Below are 16,561 nucleotides of genomic sequence, written 5' to 3'. Positions count from 1 at the left end.
ATTTTAATTAAGGTAATTTGATAAAGGTAAAAGAAAATTTTGATGATTTTGAGTCTACATATGTACTTAAGTAAATAAAAGGGTAATAAGTTTTCATATTATTTTATTAATCAGCCTTGTCCCAACAACAAAGAGCTGTTCCAGCTGCAATTAACACTATTCCAACTACCGAACCTGAAACATGAGAAATACAGTATTATTCATCAGCACTTTCTAGAATGTAAGTGTAGTTCTAAAATTTGTAATATCTATACCTATCCATCTATATTTAAAAAATTCCAGATTTGTTTGTCATTCATATATTTTTCTCTTGATTCACAGAACAGGCATGTGTGTTACCTGAGTGTTAGCTGTGTTGTGCACTTTAAAGACGTAAATTTAAAATACCTCATTTTCAGCCTATCTACAGGGCCAGACCTTCCACTCAGGGTGATAATGATAAACTATCAGATTAATTAATTTTATTATCATCGTGAGGACACCTGCATGCCTGCCTGAGAGTTTTCCTAATTCTCTACGTGTGTGAAGTCTGGCAATCAGCATTGGGCCAGCGTGATGGACTATTGGCCTAACACCTTTCATTCTGAGAGGAGACTCGTGCTCAGCAGTGAGCCGAATATAGGTTGATAATGAAGATCCGATTAACATGTTCTCTGAGGCACGCGGTGTTAAACCGCTAATTTCCCAAAGAATTTCCAAGAAGAAATCTCAGTATCACATACGCAGGATTCGAACCCAGGACCTCGTGATCCGTAACCACTGGATCAACAAGGCAGTCATTGGTTATCAATTGTTATCAGTTACCTATTGGTTAGTAGTTTAAAATTGTAATATAAGATATCTAATGTTGAAGCTTTTCTACTACAAGGTATACAGGGCGTCCCGTAATTAATGGATAAAACGCAAACGGTATATAGGTACACCACCTAATTATCTAAAACTAATTTGAATAGTTTTCCAAAAATATTTTAGGTGACCAAGTTATATTTTTTATTCGGATTTTTTAAATTTTTCTGTCTTGAATCAGTTTTTTTAATGTTGTAACTGCTGTAATTAAAATTATATCCAATATTTGCGTTTTATCCATTAATCAGTTCAATTTCATTAATCCAGTTCTATGGCATTTTCGCAAACTGGGCAGCATTAGGTACTTAATGTTGAAGCGTTTCTACTACAGTGTCTATCTAGTTCTATGGCATTCTCGCAAACTGGGCAGCATGGCATCAGTATTTAAGCAAAGTGTACTTTAATAAAATATTTAGATTCCCAAATATTTATAGACAGTGTTACTAACTCTCCAAAATATTTATCCCTTAAATTTATGTCAAAAACCCCTAAAATAGCCTTAATTATTGAGTTGTCCCCCTAAAAAATATAAATTTATAATAATTTAGAAATAATATGCTGTAATATGTTTCAAAAGTCTTTATTTAATACAGACAAAATATTTCGTCTTTATCTGAAGATTCAGATTTTTTGAAATTATACATGTTGACAATGAATAAATTTAACAATTTCTTTTTACCGCCAGTTGCCTCAGAGTTGTTGTAGAATAACGTATTATATGTCATTTTAAGTCGGTCAAGAAAAAAATATTAAAATTATCATGAATTTAAAAATATTAAAGAGTCAAAAAAACCTGAAAATACCCCTAAAAATTTGAGACCCCTAAAAAAAAATCCCATTTCACTTATTTGCCCCCTAAATCTAGGGGGAAAACCCCTAAGTTGGGAACCCTGTTTATAGAGATGATTACCAGAGTCTAAAGGCTGTTCGGAGCCCACTGCTGCACCAGTGAGCGCTGTGAAGGCGAACGCCAGGCTGTTAGCGGCCGGCACGGCGAGTGACAATGGTACGCGCTGCACCGCCAGCAGATACACCAGCGATCCGGCTTGGTTGACCAACCACGGCAGAACGTACTGTGAAAGTCCAATTGAACATTGACCCTGCCTTTCAAACCAATGGTAAAGCGACTAGTCACTACAAAAATACATAGATGATGACTAGGTTTGAATATATTGATTTTAATGATACATTCGGGTAAATAAGGTCAATGGTAACTAATCTATACGAAAAAAAGCAAAGATTGACTGGATATTTGCAAAATAAATAAGATTTCAAAATCTATTAAAAATATTTTATTGTAATTAGATGAAAATTCATACAGCTTTTTTGCAGTCTTTACTTTGAACTATAAACATAAACGCAGAAATGACAAAGATGTTAGTAATTTTGTTTAAACGCCCATACAAATCTAACGATCATTATTTGCCTACGACATCATAAGTTCGTACCATTTTGTATTGGGCGTTTTCAGGGATCCGCGGCAGCGCCGCAAGTCTGACCCTTTAAATCCCTGTAGCTCCGAAAGTAATGATCGCAGATACCCTGTTGCTTTTACAAAATAGCTTTACTATTAGCATACTCTTAATTTATATACAATTTAAAAAACTGTCATCATCCCTATTACGAGTAAGCTAAGTATATACTTTGAAGTAAATGATTATTATCATCATCATCAACCTTAGACCATTCTTTTTAATGGTCTAAGTCATCAACAAATTATTTAAATGGCTCACGCACTAGCCAGGGATCCCTGCTTATTAAAAGTCAAGCGATTTAGGGTTCCGGTACAATTCGTGTAGAAATCGAAAGGGGTGTGGATTTTCATCATACAAGTCAGCCCGCTTCCATCTTAGATTGCTACATCACTTACTATTAGGTGAGATTTTAGTCGAGGGCTATTGCTGTAGAGAATAAAAAAAGTGCCTACCCTCCAATTGCCCAATAGAAACTTTACTTCAGCTCGCGCTTGCCCGAACTTTGTGTCTGCTTTCACTTTGCGCAGCCCTCGGGTACCTTGGCGGATAAATGGATTCGTGCAGCCCCATAACATTCCAGTTAGGAGAAGTAAACCTGCAAATATATCGTATTAGAGTAGATAGGTACTAGCCCGCCAACCCGCAATGGTGCAGCATGATGGGTTTAAGCTCCACATCCCCTGTTCTATTAGTGAAACCTGGTACTGTAGTAGGCCGTTAAAATATGTTCATAAATTATGAAGTGTACCTAATATGATCATGAATAAATTACCTACTATGGTACCTATTATCAATACCATCTCAATTTAATCTAATCAGGTAATAAAACAATAAAAATCGAGTCTTATATCTAATGTACGGTATCTACGGTACTTTACAATTAGAGATTATATACTTTTAGCTTTACAATAACAATAATTGAAAAGGGGACTTATAAATAGGTAGCTACATAATATTAGATGATATAAATTTCACTACTAAGTAGATTTTCATGCGTTTTTCACTAGTAGGTAGTTTAACCTAAACTAACTACTAGTCAAGGGAACTAAATTTTTTTTCAAGCGTAAACCATATAAAGTCTAGATGGTTAGGTAGTTACTTATTACGTAATAAATCTACAAAGGTAAAGGTGATTTCAGACTAACGTATTATCTTGCGCGTATACGGTCGTTTCAACATACGCGCTTACACGCGCGCTACATTACGCATCAAAAAACCAGCCTCGCGTAAACGGGTATATTTAGGCTTGTTCGCTCGAACCGGTGGTATTGTGTCAGTATCAACATAAAATATTCGAGCATAGAAGCGCGTAAACGCTCGTAAGAGTTGAGCGTGCCAAAAGGCGCGCCTCCAAATACACGCGTATGAAACGCTAGTCTGAAACCACTCTAAATTGGAAAAAGTCTAGATCAGTCTGCCCAAATATTGTTTAGGTTGGTTGCATTTTTGGGATGCGGTGCCTTGTTTGTTGACAGACCTTTACTACTAACAGGTTCTACCGTAATAATAAATGAAGCAATATTTCAAATTAGCTTAAAACTTTTCAATTAGAACATTTCTGTTAGAAATTATATTTAAATCATATAAAAAAGCATAAATTCCATTAGACAATTATTATGAAAGCTAGATACATTAGAGGTCAGGTAGTATAGGTAGGAATTCAAAAATCATTCAATTATAAAAATGTATCATATATTTTGTAAATAAAAAAATATACAATTCAAAGAGCTCATATCACAAAAACAAATGCAGAAATAAATTTGTATATTATGCATTAAATTATTAAAAATACCAGTGTGAGATCACATTCATAAATATCACATTATTTTATAGAGGAAATATCAAATAATTTAGACTTTGGTTTTAATAAATAAATTTCCTATTTTCATAACCCAAAACTATAAAACCTAATGAGAATAATTTTCTAAAGTTACAGTAATTTTTGTGAATGTGACTTTTAACCTAATAAGCATTTAAGTTAAATATAAAACCACTATTATTTAATGTAGGAAATAGTATTAGAGAATAATGTCAATAAAAAAATTAAAAAGCTAATATTAATTATAAACTTATTTTTAGAAAACTAATTATAATAAAAAATAAACTTTATCCAAAATAAAAAGAGAAATTTTTCTTATCTTATATAGGCCTTTAACCACAGCTTGGCTCACATTTAGGAGGATTTGTTTGAGCAATTAGTTTCAGCAGACAAAGGTTGGAAAACAATATAATAAGTTTTTATATATTTACTATGATTATTTAAATAGTACAAAAGGCTTAGGATGCATACCACAAGGTATCTTGTAACAAAAGAAAGACATGATTGTCAACCTAAATTGAAAACATCACTCTTTTTTGTTGTGATGGGATAAAATAGTGATATTTTAGATTCTATCTTTGGTTAACAAAATGTTTTTCTCACAACAAACTCACAAGATATTATCTTATTGTTGCATCCTAGGCCTTCAGGTGAGAATGTCCTCACAGTCACCTTCATAACAAAATTAACTACTTTCCAAGAGGAGTACCAACAGTCATTGGTTTTACTTCAGAAAAAAGACAGTGGTTCTCATCAACCCAATTTACAAAATCTTCTCCTAAAGCTACAGAGCACTCAAGAGCCAACACACAGTCATTCTCAGCACGATGGGCATCCACTGCTTCGCGGTTCAACAGTCTGAAATATACATCCTTTAGTTTATATTTCTCAGTTGGCTTCTCTCCTTTACTCCACGGGAATCTTCTACGTGCTTTTGAAATTTTTAAAGGCGAATTTCTCTTTTGAGGTGTTTTATTCACACACTGAACGACAGATCGTTTTGGTGTTGTCTCATTAACTGCTTTAGCACTGAGAGTATTCTCAGAAGCAAAGTCAATTTCATCCACTTCTGTCTTATTTACAATACTTGTTGCAGGTTCTTCTTTAGTATCTGACATGGGATAATTGTTAACTTTCTTTTTACCCTCCATAATATCATAGAATGCATGAAGGCAATCAGCACACATAATGTCATCAGATAAACTCGCACCAAGTTTGACAAAATGATTTTTTAATATAGGGAAGTCGAAGTTGTGTCCGTTTTGAGCAATCAAACAGGCTGGTTTAGTTAGCAGATTGAGAAATTTGTCAATGATTGTAAATACTTCCATGTTAAAAAAGGCTTCCTGCTCAAGTAGGTCATTGCACAGGCCCGTGACCTTCGTGCAGTCGGGATGCACCATTCTGCCAGGATTGAGGCACAGCGTGAGTTTCTGTTGAACGCGAGGAGCACATCCCTTGCGCGTGTCGAGGACATGTTTCCTTTTCACGGCCACTAAACTGAGTTCCGTTATTTTTGTCTTATTGTTCTCCTCTGCCGGTAGACCGGAGGTCTCCAGATCTATAAACACGTACGTCGCGATCGCGGACATTATCGGGAATAAATTAAACGTACCACAGCTTATAGCTTACCTAAATATATCCACATTCTGGCGAATCACACCAATGGCTATGACTCAATGACTCATGTTTATGCTGCCTTATCAAGCTACAATATTCCCGTAGCCATAGGTATACCTACGATAACATTCTCCAATTCTGCATCGCATAATTTGTCTATTGAATTGAACTATTTAAGGGTTGAAATTATTTGATAATTGATATTTCTTAAAAAGTGTGTGTGTTTTTAATATCTAATAAAGGTGTTTTATGCATCTAATTATGAATTTAAGAAAATAAATATAAACGGTAAAATTGTAAAATGTAAACAAAAAGCCCTCTCTGAAATCAGTGTTACCAACTCTCCAAAATATTTATCCCTAAAATTGGCGTCAAAAACCCCTATAATCGCCTTAATTATTGAGTTGTCCCCCTAAAAAATATAAATTCATAAAAATATAGAAATAATATGCTGCCATATGTTTCAAAAGTCTATATTTAATACAGACAAAATACTACGTCTTTATCTGAAGATTCAGATTTCTTGAAATCATACATGTTGACAATGAACAAATTTACCAATTTTTTTTATTCGATGAAAATTGCCTCCAATTGCCTTAGAGTGGTTGTAGAATAACGTATTATATGTCGTTATAAGTCGCTAGGCCAAGAAAGAAATATTAAAATTATCATCAATTTAAAAATATTAAAGAGTCAAAAAATCCCTGAAAATACCCCTAAAAATTTCAGACCCCTAAAAAAATCCCATTTCACTTATTTGCCCCCTAAATCTGGGGGGAAAACCCCTAAGTTGGGAACCCTGCAAAAACCCCTAAAATCGCCTTAATTATTGAGTTGTCCCCCTAAAAATAAAAATTCATAATAATTTAGAAAAAATATGCTGAAATATGTTTCAAAACTCTATATTTAATACAGACGAAATATTACGTATTTATCTGAAGATTCAACTTACTGAATAAATTTAACAATTATTTTATTCGATGAAAATTGCCGCCAGTTGCCTCAGAGTGGTTGTAGAATAACGTATTATATGTCGTTATAAGTCGCTAGGTCAAAAAAGAAATATTAAAATTATCATTAATTTAAAAATATGAAAGAGTCTAAAAATCCCTGAAAATACCCCTAAATATTTCAGACCCCTAGAAAAATCCCATTTCACTTATTTGCCCCCTAAATCTGGGGGGGAAACCCCTAAGTTGGGAACCCTGTCTGAAATTGACTATTGACATTGACAGCACGGACGTCAAATTGACAGTGTCACGTAATTATTAGTAGTCTTTGGTAATTTAATTGTAGACGGAAAATTAAATAGACAGAGGTTTGCGTGCTGTTAAAAGTGAATTTCAACATCATCTCAGTCTATATAAACCTACATTAATATACATGTATGTGTCTGAACTTGACGAAATATCAAATAGTGATACCTCCGAACGCTAAATATGCTAATCTATAGTTGTTTTTTAATAAAATGGCTTTACAGCTCTGAGTTCCAGTTTTTTTGACCCAACAGCTCAATAGACATTATTTTTTACTTTTTTTTTAAACATTGGCGGGAAAATTATGATAATTTAAAAAGTTGAACTAGGTTAAACTGATATAATTAAATACCCATCCTAATTTAATAATTGAAAAATCGAGTTTATTTAGTGAAGTGAAACAAAAAAAAATTTCAATGAGTTTAAACTTTACACAATATAAGTGACTTTGAGCTGACAGGATTCTTGGATACAAGTAGGTAAAAGGTAAAAAATTTAAAACACAAATTCATTGTTTAAATTGTTTATTCAAATCTATATTTTACAACCTGATTCTATTTTCACATAATATTGCACGATAATTACAAAAATATTTATTACCTACAAAACTAAAAGTAAATTGGATCATGTAGGTACATAAATCTTATTATATACTTATTTTATATATCTACTCCAAACTTATTTTGATTTTATTATGCTTTTACATTAGTCAAATCTAAGAATTAAAAGTTCCTTTATGTAGGTAAGTAGATATAGTTCACTATAATAAACAGTTGAAAACAGATTTTAAGCAAGAAGTTTTGTTGTTTTTTGATAAATTATGACCTCTAGCCTTTCAAATAAATTGTTCCGGCGGCAGATTTTTTAATAAACACTTCCTAATTATTTTTGATTCATTTATTTTATATAGTTGGTTCTTTTATTTATTTTAAATGAACTAATAGTAGAAACAGAGTGTTTAGGTATACATTACATATTTAAGCAAGTACCAAATATCTGAGAACACAAATAATTTTAATGTTTTTTTCACAGAATAACCTTAGCCTTGGAGGCAATCTATATGACGTCTCGGAAATGAGCTGTGGCTGTTGATACGCGCAGGTCATACATAAATACGCTTGAAGCGACTGCGGGTGGGAGGGAGGCGCGCGGGGTGATGCCCTGCCGCCGCCGTGCCGCGCCAATACGCTACCGTTGATATCTAAAATCTTGTACTGCACATCCTAACGCGCGATGTTCCGAAACGTCATAAAATTTGCATACTACCTACTCGTTTAAATCTATAACTGATTTCGGATGCAGAAAAAAAAAAACAAATATTTATGATTGTGTTAGAAACCGCGAGCACATCTTGTGTCTAACTGGTTTTATTGTCATAGCTTCTGATTAGATCGACGACTGTGTATAACCATTGTATGGAGTTCCGGACACTGCGTTCTTCGTTGGCTAGGTTCCTCCGTTCGGCGAGGAGAGCTCTCGCACGGTCCGAGTCCCGGGATGCTGCTCGGGTGATGTGCGCTGACTCCACACGCAGAGCCGTATTCCGTTTGTGCAGTTCTACAATGTCTTTTTTCCGCGCTGAAATGGAATATATTTAAATAATTTGTAAGTTAACTAATTTTATGCCTTAATAGCTCAGAGGTAAGAGCGGTCGGACTCATCACCGAGGGGTGGTGGTTTGATCCCCGCCCCGTTGATCTATTGTCGTACCTACTCCTAACAAAGTCTTGCCCGACTAATAGGGATGATGACAGTTTTTTAAATTGTATATCTGCGATCATTACTTTCGGAGCTACAGGGATTTAAAGGGTCAGATTTGCGGCGCTGCCGCGGATCCCTGAAAAACGCCCCATACAAAATGGCACGAACTAATGACGTCGTAGGTAATGTAGTGATCGTTAGATTTGTATGTGCGTTCAAACAAAATTACTAATACCTTTGTTATTTGTGCGTTTATGTTTATAGTTCATTTATTTAAAAATATCACATTTAATGTAAGGAAGCTAAAACAGTACGAATTTTCAATCGATTTTGAAATTTTATAATCTCATTTATTTTGCAAATATCCAGACAAACTTTGCTTTTTATGTATAAATTAGTTAACATTGACCCTTTTTACCCGAATGTATCATAAAAATCAATATATTCAAACCTAGTCATCATCCCCATTGGAGGGGAATGGGAATATTAGTCATATTTAAAAAAAGATATGGCAAATATCATCATCATCATCATTATCAGCCGATGGACGTCCACTGCTGGACATAGGCCTCTTGCATGGACTTCCAAACAAAACGGTCTCGAGCCGCCAGCGTCCAGGGGCACCCTGCAACCCGCTTGATGTCTTCGGTCCATCTAGTGGAAAATATACTTAAAAAAAAAAAAACGAAATCATTAGATATGTATCGGAACTACTTCATGTCTCAGTAAATACTATAATAAATGTTTCGACATTGAAAACGGACCAACACAGGCCGGGTTAAGTTAGGTGGAGCAGCTTGGTGGGGTTTATGCCCATATTCTCTTTCCTATAATCTAGAGGGAGGCCTGATCCGGTAGTAGTGTAAAAATTCATAAAATTATAATGATAATTGTTTCTTTTCTTTGCTTAGGTTTATTAATTGACTTCAAAAACAAGAGGAAGTTCTCAATGCGAGTGAATGTTTTTTCAAAAGTAATCTAAACAACATACCTACAATTAATTGTTGTAAACTAAGCTTACTGGATATTAACCTCAGAATACAGAAAACCACCAGAAGCCACGTTTAGATGTCATTCTATAGTGCGCAGTGTGTCCAAAAATTGTACACAACAGCCTGCACTAGTCGCAATTCTCACCCGCGTAATGTTGCTAGTACATGAGGCTGTTAAATTTTTCCCTATTTTGTGGTAAAAATGTATAATGTTAAAAGGAAAACAATAAGTGTACAGTTCATCACATTAAATGTTAACTTGTATGGTAAATAATAAAAACAGTGGTACCGGTTTTCTAGTGATTGCTAAGAGTCAGCAAGAAAATGAACTCTAAAAAATTTAAGACAAGGACAAATAAATAATAGATATAATAAGACGGTTATTATAAAACTTATCAACTAACAAACTAAAGAAATACATATTTACAATAATAATTTTATATATTCCATATAATTATATTATATTATTATTATAAATATGTATTTCAATCGTGTGCACAGTTATTATTATCTCGTCTTATTTCTCTAATTTTTATGTCTCTTAAAATTCAAGTATAAATAAGGCCATTGAATTGGTTTAATATCTTTTAAGAATGTGTTTTGAAGTTAAAATATATTTTATTTAATCCTCTTGCTCAAACAAACAAGCAAACAAGTAGGTACACAAACAAACAAAAGACCAAACAAGCACACGAAAACAAACAAATGAGCAAACAAACACACAAACAGACAAGAACGAACGAACTTATTATAATATAGCACGCCATTGTTATTTGTAAAATTTTAAAGCTTTAAGATTATTTTACACTTTCTTTATCTGCGCTGATTACCACAATTTTATTTCAACTTAATTGCCGGAACCTATGCCTACCTATTTAGTTGATTAATATTTTACATAAATAATAAATCCTTGAATTGAAATTAAAAGTAGGGAAAATCAAAACAATTACATTGGCAACACTTACAAAATGAAGTCATCGGTTTCTATGACAACTAAATTCACGTAAAAATTATTCATTATTTTAACATAAGAATATTTATTTGTGCTACTTACACGTGAAATGTGATCCTATTCAGTTTCTTTTTTTTACCAACGGCATTTTTACACGAAGGAATAGCACAAGACGGCTTAATTTAATTAAATTTGTCACCTGTATAGCACGTCAAGCAACACGACAAACACAGAGTGAGTAATCGTAAAATGTGTAGTTTAAATCATGCCATGGGAACTTAGAAGAACGTGAAATCTTTATGAATCAGCGCCATCTACATCCTAGATTTAAGATTCCAGGATAGTAAATTCAATTACATAAGGTGTGTATGTAATATAATGTTTTTAGAGATTTAAACCGTGTAAGTATGAAAAAAAAAACAAAAAAAAAAGAATTATTTATCCTTTTAATTTTGACGTGCAATAGGAAGAATGTGTTTGTATTTCTAAAGCAAAGGGATTATTAAAGAAAGACAGTAACCGTACATTAATTTCAACGATGTTTCATATAGTCATTTGGCCTAGTGGTGCATAACAAAGGTACGATCTAATAATCCTGAGTTCGAGCCCGGACAATGAAAAACTTTTTGTCTTTTTTTTTTGTTTTTCTCAATTGGTTTCTTCAACTATTACAAAATCAAAAATCTCACATTTACAAAAAATATGCATTATTATTTTTATAACATAATGGATACTATACTAAAAATACCGTAGCTAGTCACTAGATGGCGCTATCACAAGCGTTCCGAAAAAAGTTAGAGTAGCCTATCTATTTCCAATAATACATTGTAATCTTTGGTTTAAATGGCTTCACTTCTTTGCGCTATCACTCCTTCTGGTGGTTTTCTGTATTCTGAGATATTAACTATACCGATTAGGTTACGTATCGTGTAGAGTCGTGGGATGTGCTACCGAATGGAATTAATTCCTAAAGCTTAGCGTATTCTATGTTATAGTATGGCTAAATTTAATAAAAACACCAAGACATACCTGATTCATAGTCTTTATAAAGTTTGCCAATAACTTCAATTCCTGGCCAACTACTTAAAGTATCTGCTTGGCAGCTAAAGTCTTGGACTTTTTGGAAATTATCACAGAACATTTCGTTAACACCAGCTGCAGAATTTTGTGGTTCATCCATGGAAGTAGCTTGAGTGGACGTCGCAACACAAGGACTTTGGATACTTTTCAATGAGATAATCTTTGTAATATTTGGAATATTTATGTTTGGATAATACTTTCCTGAATTAGAACAATTTTGTATATTTTCACTGTCAAATCCAGGATTTAAATCTCTTTTCCTGGTATTTTGACCGCTAAAATGCTTCACACTTCTATCTGCCATTTTAGACAATCTATTCAATTCTGAGAAATTCTTTTCAGCAAGAACTTTAATGCTTTCCCCGTCGTCGCCGTGTGAGTCTATTCTTTTCTTAATAAGATTGTTGTTTTCATTAACACATTTTTTGATTTCAGTGAGTATTTTTAATTGGCCTTTAGGGTCTAATTCAACGATGTTGGTCGGAAGTGTAGGTTGTTTTAATATTTGGCCTTTTACAGTAGGACCTTCCCTCCGTTTCCTCTCTTTTTCAATTTCCAGCCACACTTTTTCATAATCTGTAATATAATTAAAATAAAATATTTATTTACATCCTTTAACTAATTATCTAACGAACACCCTGGTTTCATTCGAGTAGTTCCCATTATCGGGATAAAATAAATCCTAGATGTAAAAGAATTTTATAAATCGGTCTACTTAGAAATTTCAGAGCCTATTCGCTACAAACAAACAAATAAAAAAATGTCTCCTCTTTATAATACTAAGTGTAGAAGTAACTAACCTTGTTTTTGTTGTGGTGTAACTTTCTTTAAATTCAGATTAATCAAAAACTTTCGTTTGGAATGTTGATCTGTGTCTTCTTCTTTTTCTGCGATATCATTGTGTACTTTTACAGTACTTAAATTATGATTAGAGCCTTCAGATACATATTCTTCTTGAAGAAGACAGTCTATTCGACCTGCTGCTATATAAGCGCTTGCTACGGCATCTGTTCTAAAAATCCTTTCCTGGCGCTGAAGATTTCTCTCTGAAAAAGATACAAATGATTTCGGTAAAGCTATTTGGTTTTGTCCAAAATTAAATTTTAATAATTCCTATATCACTCCAATATATTTACCATTGTATTCATTTTGAGAAGCTAATTTAAAATGAGCGAGAAACTCTATTTTTCTTTGTTCGTTTTCTTTAGATTCGATGTTATTATGAGGTTCTCCATATTCTTTTATCAAAGAATTATATGTTTGCAAATCTTCTTCGCTGTAATCACTGTCGCTATCATTACATTCGTCTTGCATTATTATTTTAGTGTTCGCAAATTCCTTATAAATCTCTGCTTTCATTTTTTCTGGAGTTATAATATTTTTTGTGAAATCTTGTATCTTCTTTGTTTCAGGTTTTTGGGATTCATTATTGGATACCGATTTCACATCACGATTTGATAAATACTTTAACCTACGCAACTTTTTTCTTTGTTCATATATATCTAAAGAACTCACTTCGTCTATTTTAGATATTTTAGGCCTTATATTTGTTATCACAATCTTGGGCTGTAGTTTAGAGTCCATTTGATAAGGACAGGTTATAAAAAGTTTGTCGTTTGTGTTTGCTTGTTCAAAAGGCTTCTGTGTTTCTCTCTTATTTGGTCCAACCATCTTAGGATATTCACCTTTTACAAAAGTTTGATTCAACTTATTATCTGAGTCTACTATCATTGGCACTTGATAGACTATCTGAGGATTCATAATTACTTTTTGGTTAGACGTCTGGAAAACTAAGTCCGTTTTATTATTTGTTTTAGAAAGTGTTTGTAATGAGTTATTGTTTGATTTTAAAACATGAATTTCCTTGTTATCTGTTGGCTTATTATTTTTTAATATTTCATCGTTACTTAAATTCATAGTTGTCATTTCAGATGTTTTATTTTCATTAGATATTGATCTCGTTTTATTATTTTCAGTGTTAACTTTGCTGTTATTTTTTATCATCATTAAATTTGCAGGGAATTGAACATTGCTTAAGTAGACAAAATTTGGCTGTAGCACCACATTTTTAGATTCAGTAGTATTAAGTTTATCAGTTTTAACCTTATTTTTTAAATCTTGCTCTTGTAAAGTACCTTGTGATTTCTCCTTCACGACTATCTTATTGCCATAAATCTGATTCTCAGTAATCAGATTCTCGAAGTCATTCTCGTCACAATTATCTTGATGCATTCGCTTTAATGAAACTACTTTCGAAGATGTTCCATTTTCATTGACGAGCTCTTCTTTACATTTTTTTGTTTGGCTGGACGGTCGTGAAGGAGCTTCCAGGTTTTTTGGATTGAAATCAGTTCTTTGTAACAGTACGTGAGGATTTTGTTGCTGAATGGTTAAGAGCATTTTTGGATTGGAAGGATTATTTTTTTGTATAAACACTATTTGGTTTTTTGTTTCGCTATAAGTCGTATCTAATGGTTTAGGTGGTAAGTTTGCTTTGGTTGTTTCTATGTTTAAAGGGTTAAATATTGGTCGTGCCTGTACTTTTACAGACGGGCTCGTAAATGAAGAATCTTTATTTTCAATCGACTGGTCAGGCTTGGGATCAGGTTTTTTGAACTGCGATTCAGTCTTATTTATAGCCTCTGCAGCATTAATTAATGTATTAATACTGTTAGAAGGTGTTGACATGATTGGCGTCTCATTTTCTTCAGTGTCCCTTAAAGCGCTTTTTATTACAATATTACTCTGTATTTCTATTTTGGATCCACTTTCTTTTATATTTGGAGTATGAAAAGCTGGATTAAATGGCTTTTTTGGTAAGTAGTTTTGGAACATTGAATCTGGAGGATTACTTACACATTTCATATCAATTTTACTTATAGGTATACTGGTTTTAAGACTAAATCTTTCAGGTGGTTTCTTTTTTATATCTTTATTGGAAATTTGTGTAGGCACTGTAGCCATGGTACTTGAAGCTTGATTTATCGGTGTTACATTCATTTTTGATTCTGAAGGCAAAGTTTTATTCGTTTCACTTGGTTGAGTGGCAGGAACGATTTCAGGAATGAATTTTTCTTCAAAGTCTGTTTCTGTTTTAGGTGCTTCACTCTGTAAGTGTTTTTCAGTTGTTTTAACTTCTGTTATATTTTCTTCAGAAACAGATGTTGTTGTTTCTTTCGTAGATGAAGGAAAAGTAATAAACTCGGTGTTACACGTTTCATTTTGCGAAATCGTTGTTGTATTTGGCTTTACCATTCCCGGATACGCAACTGGTTGAAATGCTGAATATCCAGGTACTGAATATAAATATCCGCCATAGTTTGTATAGCTTGATTCAACTTGCTTCGTAGTCGTGACGCTAGGATTTGGGTTGGGTATAGAAGATGGAGAAATTTTTGGCGAATGAGGTATAGGTTTTGGCGGTGCAAAGCTAGGTTTGTCTAGAAAAGGTGGAGGTTCTTCGGGTTTTGGTGTTTCAGGAGGCTTAGCTATGGGTGAATTTGATGTAACAGTGGGTTCCAAAGTTGTGGATGGCATTTCTTCTTCGGCGGAGGCTACTGGTTGGCTCGCTTTGCCCGACCTAGCTGTAAAAATAGTTGAATATTATTATTTTATTGAACTATTATTAGAAGTATTTCAAAATCGTTATATTAATATTTTTTCACGGCTTATTGAAATTACAATTACGATTTTATTGAAAAACATTACAAAAATATAAAAATAATATAGGTAGGTACGCTTCTAAAAAATAAGGAAGCAAAGAGAAGTAAAACTAAGCAACATAAATATTACACAAACTACGCTGAATCTAAAGAGGCCAATATATTTATTATTATAATTAATGAAGTCTTTATTCAATTTTCAGGATTGTTGTTGATTTAGTAGATATCGAAACCTAGTTGTGTTATCAGTAGGTATTGTATTATCAGTTAATTTTTAGGGATATTTTGTAGGTATTTTATTATTTATTAAAATTTATAGATTAATTAAATATTTGTTACAAAAATATTTTTAGAAAAAAAAATTAAACGACTTCAAAGATGCATTACTCCAAAAAGCGAAAAATAACATCGTACCTATGTCCTTTGAAATGATCGATTTTAAGGCGTGCTATGCCAAATCGGCTCTTAAAGTTTTGTTTTTTTTTTGTTTTTTTCAATCTATAAAGTCGGTTAAAAAAATATTTTTTGTTTTTAGTGTCTTAGCATAGTAACCGTTAGCGCCACATTACTTCCAATTTCCTATACTTCTTCCTTCCTTCAGTTCACCAGCTACGAGGATTTCGGTTATTTTCATTTTAACACAAAATTACTGAAACGATTTTCGTAAAAAAGGACCAATCTGGAAGTATATACTCTTTCAAACAAAATAATTTTCAAAATTGGTTAATAAGTGACGAAGTTAGGTAACAAACATTAAAAAAGACATACGCGTCGAATTATGAATCTCCTCCTTTTTTTGGAGTCGGTTAAAAATAACACTAATGGTACCTCCTTATGGAGTTGGATTTTTTTGGTTAACCTATAACCTATATATACCCTATACTCCTATACCCCTATTGAGGACTCCTACTTGGTAGGGGTATTCAACAACAAGCCTTATATATATTTGTCGCTCTCGAGTGAACCCAAAAAACTTTTTAGCACCAATGATACCTTTTACTACAATAGTCGTAAGCATTGAAGACATTTTGACATGAAACAAGAAAATGGTTTGTTTTCAAAAATAACATTTTATTTCGACGAACGATTTTCTTCGCGTTGCAACGTACTGTTTGGTTTTAATCTAAAGTCTGACAAAGTCTGACTCTGTTGAGTGAA

At 33.0% G+C, this 16,561-nt stretch overlaps 3 protein-coding genes across 3 annotated transcripts in view; all 3 read right to left on the bottom strand.

Moving 5' to 3' along the window:
• Positions 1–86: 86 nt before the first annotated feature.
• LOC112043223 (transmembrane protein 234 homolog) lies at positions 87–6,094 on the bottom strand. The gene is made up of 4 exons (XM_024078536.2): positions 5,773–6,094; positions 2,774–2,916; positions 1,757–1,919; positions 87–174 (listed from the first exon to the last, which is right to left on the bottom strand). The coding sequence occupies exons 1-4, from the start codon at positions 5,786–5,788 to the stop codon at positions 107–109; spliced, it is 390 nt and encodes a 129-aa protein (XP_023934304.1). The 5' UTR covers positions 5,789–6,094; the 3' UTR covers positions 87–106.
• LOC112043222 (uncharacterized) lies at positions 3,996–5,766 on the bottom strand. The gene has a single exon (XM_024078535.2). It carries the CDS (start codon positions 5,730–5,732, stop codon positions 4,830–4,832), a length of 903 nt encoding a protein of 300 aa, XP_023934303.1. The 5' UTR covers positions 5,733–5,766; the 3' UTR covers positions 3,996–4,829.
• A 1,429-nt stretch (positions 6,095–7,523) lies between the features above and the next one.
• Positions 7,524–16,561, bottom strand: part of LOC112043219 (uncharacterized) — a 144,871-nt gene continuing 135,833 nt past the window's right edge. Inside the window, exons 23-26 of the mRNA XM_052887989.1 lie at positions 12,878–15,325; positions 12,542–12,787; positions 11,691–12,317; positions 7,524–8,594 (exon numbers count right to left, since the gene is read on the bottom strand). Of these exons, the coding sequence (XP_052743949.1) occupies positions 8,374–8,594; positions 11,691–12,317; positions 12,542–12,787; positions 12,878–15,325 (3,542 nt within the window). The 3' untranslated portion in view covers positions 7,524–8,373. The remainder of the gene's footprint in view (positions 8,595–11,690; positions 12,318–12,541; positions 12,788–12,877; positions 15,326–16,561) is intronic.

This window comes from Bicyclus anynana, chromosome 2 (assembly GCF_947172395.1).
Source record: "Bicyclus anynana chromosome 2, ilBicAnyn1.1, whole genome shotgun sequence".
Taxonomy (NCBI): domain Eukaryota; kingdom Metazoa; phylum Arthropoda; class Insecta; order Lepidoptera; family Nymphalidae; genus Bicyclus; species Bicyclus anynana.
Note: the sequence above shows the minus strand (reverse complement) of the source record. Positions and strands in the feature narration are given on the sequence as shown.

Bases quoted from the DNA above. Each gene is read 5' to 3' on its own strand.
- LOC112043222 (XM_024078535.2), bottom strand. From the start codon at position 5,732: ATGTCCGCGATCGCGACGTACGTGTTTATAGATCTGGAGACCTCCGGT.
- LOC112043223 (XM_024078536.2), bottom strand. The intron at 1,920-2,773 runs GTAGGCACTTTT...GGACTTTCACAG, and splicing joins TTCTATTGGGCAATTGGAGG to TACGTTCTGCCGTGGTTGGT. The intron at 175-1,756 runs GTAATCATCTCT...CTCATGTTTCAG, and splicing joins CGAACAGCCTTTAGACTCTG to GTTCGGTAGTTGGAATAGTG.